Source organism: Lycorma delicatula, chromosome 2 (assembly GCF_047948215.1).
Source record: "Lycorma delicatula isolate Av1 chromosome 2, ASM4794821v1, whole genome shotgun sequence".
NCBI classification, from domain to species: Eukaryota; Metazoa; Arthropoda; class Insecta; order Hemiptera; family Fulgoridae; genus Lycorma; species Lycorma delicatula.
The window spans coordinates 26,741,475-26,748,029 of NC_134456.1; the positions used below are offsets into that span (position 1 = coordinate 26,741,475).

General features: G+C 32.2%; 1 protein-coding gene across 1 annotated transcript in view; it reads right to left on the reverse strand.

Annotated features, from left to right (window-relative positions):
- LOC142320585 (facilitated trehalose transporter Tret1-like) overlaps positions 1-6,174 on the reverse strand; it is a 116,068-nt gene extending 109,894 nt beyond the window's left edge. The window contains exon 1 of the mRNA XM_075358546.1: positions 5,985-6,174. Coding sequence (XP_075214661.1) covers positions 5,985-5,989 — 5 coding nt within the window. The 5' untranslated portion in view covers positions 5,990-6,174. The remainder of the gene's footprint in view (positions 1-5,984) is intronic.
- Positions 6,175-6,555: the final 381 nt, after the last annotated feature.

Genomic DNA, 6,555 nt, shown 5'->3' on the forward strand with positions numbered 1-6,555 from the left:
TTATTATTAATGATTATTTTTAAAATGATTTTATAAAATATATATACATATATATTTTTTTAAATTAAAAGGCTTAACTAATTAACTAAAGAATTTTTTAAAGATTGTTTTGTATAGCTTAATTAAAATAATTTATTCTAATTTTATGAACTTAGTATTACGGAATTAGTATGTTGTCATTTTAAACATTACACATTATTAATTAGTATATTTATTTTTACTATACGTTTTTTATTTGTCATGTACAAATAAATTATTTTTTCATTTATACTTGTACAATTCAATACAGTATTATAATGATATTTTATTAGCTTATCACTAACGTTATTTTCTACATTAGAGTTATTATTTTTTTTACAATAATTTTTTTTTCTCCAACCAATTTTCCAGCTATTGCCGGGTGTGTGTGTGTTTGTGGGTGGGTGGATGTAGGCAAATGCAATTACCTACCTCTACGGGCTTGCCTAAGCTGCATTATAAGTATAAATATACCGGTAAACATGTAGTCGGGAACAAATTCAGGTCCACCCTTCTGAGACGCGTGGTTAATTGAAACCCAACCAAAGAACACCCGTATCCACAGTCTAGCATTCAAATCCATACAAAAGTATCTTTACAAGGACTCGAACCTTAGATTCTTGTCTTCCAAAAATCAGCTAATTTTACTATGACAGGTTTAATCACTAGACTAACCCGGTGGGTTTGTACGGTAATTATATGAAAAAAATTATAGGATGCTATTCTTAATATTATGTGATTTACATGAAATTTATTTTTTGGAATCTTTACTTTTTTCTAGCTAATAAGGTCTAGTTTAACTCTAGCAATCCGGAAGATCTGTTTTTTTTTTTTGCTTTATTAAAATAACTTGTTCACAATTTTTTATAGATGCAGTTTACACAAAACTATACTGATATTTGAGTAAAATATTTTGTTAGTAAAATGCTATTTATTGAATAACTTTTCTTTTTAATTTTTCTACCGATTCAGCTACAACCAAATCTTTTACGAATAATCTTTTTTATTAAACGTTTTCTTTCTTATCTTAACTGAAGTACAGTACTTATATCTGCTTAAACTGCTACACTTTTCTACTTTATAAAAGAAGAACAATTGAATAATAAAATGCTTTCTAAAAGCAACTGCAACACTAAAAAAAAATAGGTTGTTGGTTGTTTTCTATTTTTAACTAGAATAAAATATTTAAAAAAAAACAACAAAAAACGAAATGTAAAATAATTAATAACAGACATAAAAATTGTACTGTTACTAGAAAAAGTTTTATTAAAAAAAAATACGAACTACAATTATTAGTTTGTTCAATGTTTCTCAAGTAAATAGTAATAATTGCAATAATAAATATTTAAATTGTTATGCATATGGAATAAGTAAGAATCATTAAACTAAGTCCAACTATGTTCGTCGAATAGCACGAGTAATAGTTAAAAAGAATATCTAGTTTTATCAACGAATCTTTCGTGTTGCGATTAGAAAAATGCACCACTCGATCCCACTGGAGATGATCAGGAAAGAAATGAAAGACCACGGGCATAGGGAGAGGGATATAGAAAATTCATACCACAAATTAACCAAAGAGCCAACATCAACATTTTTTCGTGAACCTTGAGCCGCAGGAAAACAATAAAAGTATATTTGAGTTAAAATACATAGTGAACTGCAGCCTGTCCTTTGAAGCACCGGGGAAATCAACAGCCTTGAACATTGCACGAGATACCAACGGTACAGACACACGAAAAACAATTTCATGAGGTCTTTTCACTGTGTTAAGTGTGGGAAGGTCACCGAACAGCCGATTGTCCCAGGAAGAACAGGAGCATCTCTGCAACCTGTGCTTTGTGCCAATCCGACCATGCGGCAAACTATCGGGTTTACAGAGTGTACCAAAATGTATTAGAAAGATACAAAGGCATAAGGCAAATCGGAACTCACAGCTTGCTTCAAGAGTCAAATCCGCTAGCTGTAGGGCAACTGGAATGCGAAAGACCAGTTGTGGGGGTTTGCGGTTGATAGTTAACAGAAGAAGGATGTTGAGGAGCTGTATTAAAAATCTACTATGACCTGTTCTACTGACAGTGAATACGACGGTGTTGAGAAGAGAAAGATCCTCCATATAAAACAAAAATATTGAATCTTTATGATTATTGGACCGAGGAGAAACTGATTGACCCATTCCGCTCAATATTCCGAAGGATATTGATTAAGCAACGTACTTTTTAATGTCGGTCTTGCAAGAAGGTGCATAGCAGTCTACACCAGAGGACGTATATTTGTCCAGAGATAATACCTATCCGAGAGAATTGATAGATCTAATTGGCTCAAAGCGCGTAATGGCTAATTGGCTTCTAAGACGAAATTGGCAACGGTTCATGGGGATGAAGACAGAACACTATTTAATAGCGCTGCGCGGAGGCTGAGGAGTTTGTTGAAGATTATCAGAGGTATGCACCTTATAGAAGGCCACGAAGAAGCTACGACGATCCACAACGACGCTACCTGCACAACAGGGATATATTGGATCATGGGTGAGGAATAGCAAATGGAAAGCCGATCTATTTGCTTCAAACTTAGGCAAATCTTTTCAACCACAAGATGAGAAGAGTTCTAGTGGCGAGGATATTAAAAGCTTCTTAAAGAAACTAATGCCAGACAGCTTTCCGATTAAACTAATCTCGACAATGGAGGTATGAAGTTAATCAACCAGGGAAGGCGACTGAAGAAAGCTCCGGGTTTTTATTTAGTGAGAAAAAATGCTTGTTAAGTTGTCCCTTAAAGGCATCACGTAAGAGGAATTAAGGCATCATATAAGAATAACCCTATCCTACGGACTTCTTACTTCCCAGCGGAATGTAAGGTGTTAATGATCTTGAAATCAGGGAAGCCTGCGCACGAGGTTTCTTCTTACAGACCAATTAGCCTCATATTATCGGTCATATCTTGCTGGAGTGAGGAAGTAATTCCAAATCACCAATGTAGGTTCAGGTACGGTCACTCCACCATTAAACAACCCCAAAGAGTTGCCAAGATCATCAGTAGACGTCTGGAGGGAACAAAATTCTGTTCGGCGGCATTTTTAAACATCTAACAGGATTTTCACAAGGTATGGTTGCCTGTTTGGTCTGTAAATTAAAATTAAAACTTTCTTAACCCTACTAGCCTGTCTTGAGGGACGTTTCTCTCAGATATGATGTAATGATGAGTTATCGAGATTCCTTGACGTTAGGTTGGGTGTCCCTCTCAGGGCTCTGTACTGGGTCCTGCTGTATCCAATATTCATTACGGACCTTCCAACCCTGGAAGGCTGTGCCGTCACCATATTTGCCAGTAATATATTTATCCTTAACGAACACCATGAAATAGCCTCGCAAGAGCTGCAGACGACGTTAGACCTTATCTGCGCATGACAAAAAAAATTGAGGATTAAAGTTAATCAGTATAAATCGAAGCATGCCACATTCGCCATGAGAAGGGATACTGTCCCAATGCGACTATGGGCGGTGTCTTGATCCCACAAAAAGAGAGTGTGAGGCACCTAGGAGTGCATCTATATTGGCGTTTGAACTGGAAGTATCACGTGAGGGTGAAAAGAGAACAACTGAACGCGAAGTACAGAGAACTGCATTGGCTGCTGCGGAGAAACTCACATCTCACTTTGTCCAATAAAGTTCTTATTTACAAAGCTAACCTACTACCAATCTGGACTTATGGTGTGGAATTGTGGGGGACAAATAAGAGTAACGCAGATTTGCAACACTTCCAAAACAAGGTAACGAGAACAATTACAGAGGCACCATGGTCCACACGGAATGATGAAATTCACGAATATCTGGAGCTTCCGACGGTTCGTGAGGTTGTGAGGCAGCAGAGTGTTAAATACCCAATTAACCACACATCTCAGGAATGGTCGAACTGAGAATGTACAAGACTACACTTCATTTACACTCATACATATCATCCTCATTCATCCTCTGAAGAATTATCTAAACGGTAGTTACCAGAGGCTAAACAGGAAAAAGAAAAAGAAAAAAAGAAAAAAGAGTGTTAAATACCAACAGTGTCTAGAAAATCACGCCAACCACTTAGCGATCAATCTGGTTGATGATACCGGGGACGTCCGAAGGTTGAAACGTCTCCATATGCTTGATTTAAGGGCTACTGAATGAGTTTGGAATTAAATTCCAATGTAGGTGCAGTCCTAGGTGCCTTACACTTTTTTTGGGACCAAGATATCGTCTGTATTCACAGTGGGACAATACCCCTTCTCATGGCGAATGTGGCGTGCTTCGATTTATCCTGATTAAATTTAATCCTCCATTTTTTTTTGCCATGCGCAGATAAGGTCCAAGTTTGCAGTTACTACATCCAAATTTAGTGACGTTATTTTTCTTTTCTTCTCTATTTTTCTGCTTGTAGATGCAAGTTATTTTGTTATTGCAAATCGTTACATTGTTAGTGTCTATCGACTAGCAGCCTTCGCTTGATTATTTGTTTGTTTTAATTGACTATTTATTTGTTTATTGGTTATTTAACGTTTGTTTTTATTAAAAATGAAGTATTGGTAGATATATTCTTTTATAATGAAGTTCAAGAACATTGCTTACTGCTAACGTTTGTTATGAATTGACTTATTATTGGAGTCCTTAAGAACCCCATATCATGTCCTTATTATCAAACGATTTACTTATGGTTCCACTTATGGCGCCGATTGTAAATATACTAATTATAGAACAAAAAGAAACTATAAACATGTAAACTTACACAGAAAAAAAGGAAAAAAATGTAAAAAATTTGTAATTATCATTAGATACCATCTTGTCAGGTAATTTGAGAGATTTAAAACAGTTTGAAGTAAAAAACTACATAATCATTTTATATTTAATTATATAATAAATTGAAAAAATAAAAATTAACTAATCGTTTATCAAGTTACATATTTTTAGTTTTTTTTTGCATATTTATTTAATTTAGAATGTATAACATTTTTTCTACGAAAGCAGAGTTTTCTGATAAAGCGTTCAACCTTAAGAAAAGGACAAAAAAATAAGCAGAAAGTAAATAAAAATTTATCTTTATAAATAAATAAAAACTGTGCAAAATAAATAAAAATAAATGTCAGTTTTAGCTAATTCAATTAATCATAAGCCCATGAAATCATGAATTTAATTACAGCACGAGTAATACACGTTTTTGCCGTTTAATTTAACTTTTTATTTAATTTATACGATGCTGCAAATGAAAATAACGTAATAGTTTAAAAGTTTGGTGCATAAATTTTTTCTGTCTATGAAGGAATAAAAAGAAGGATATTCTAAAATAAATTGCGATAAATTAAATTGTTTAAAAATTTATTTAAATAAAAGTCGAAGCTTATAACGAAAATAAAAATGGATTAATTCAAAATCATAATAAAGTAGTTTATTTGGATGTATCCTGTAGTAAATTAAAAATAATGAATTAAAAGTGTTCATACAATTAATTAATTACTCAAGCATAGATCAGAGTATACAATATTTAAAAAAAACTTGTTTTTTATATTTGAAAATAATATAAATAAACTTGGTTCTGATATAAATTGTTTCTTTAAAACACAGATCAGTTACGTGATTTATTTATACATTTTATTTTATTATTTTTTTAAAAAATAAAATAGATTTATATAATAATAGTAATTAATATTAAATATTATTATTTTTTAAACGGAACATTTTTGAAGTTTGGGCAAAATCTTAAAAAAATAAGTATTTGTTTGGTAGATGACATCTAATATTACCTAATATCATAATGTAAAGTTGTGCAGTAATAAAAAATTGTAAAGAAAAAAGAAATATTATAAAATAAATGAAATAAAAACTTAAAAGTCTTACGAATAATAATTATTTTGAAATTTAATTATCACTACAGATCAGAAGGGAACGAATTGTTTAAATGATCAATAAAATAATTATAATTTAAAAAAAAGTACTTACAGCATATTGTTGCGTATGTTGATTTAAAGATGTCTTGGAAGAATTTATTCTGAGCGAAATGATTTACCGAATGTTCATTTTTTGAATTAATATAACAATCCACGTTTGTTAAGAAACACAAATATACATCGCGGCACTGTCAGTCTGTTCTCGGTGGAGGTACCTGTACTACCGACAGCTAAGATAATAATCAACATCAAGAGTGGGGTATTAGGAGGGGGAATGAACTAAATGAACAAAACTGAGTGAGAAGAGTAGATGGAGGAGGTTGCATGAAATTTTTTCATATATCTGAAAGACTGTTACGTAATTTATTTATTTCATGTCACCAGCTTTTTGATTTAAGATAGTCTAGCCGTTATATATTGTTGATAATGTTATAGTAATAATATAAATAATAAGATAAGCAATTAAGATAACAGAAACATCATAAAAGGGACAATTTGGAAGAAGCAAAATTAAATCATCTACAAAATATAAATTTAAATCCAGTTTAAAAAAAATTATACATCTGCTCTGATTTATACAATATTAGAGATATTCTCTAATACAAATGTATTCTCTAATACAT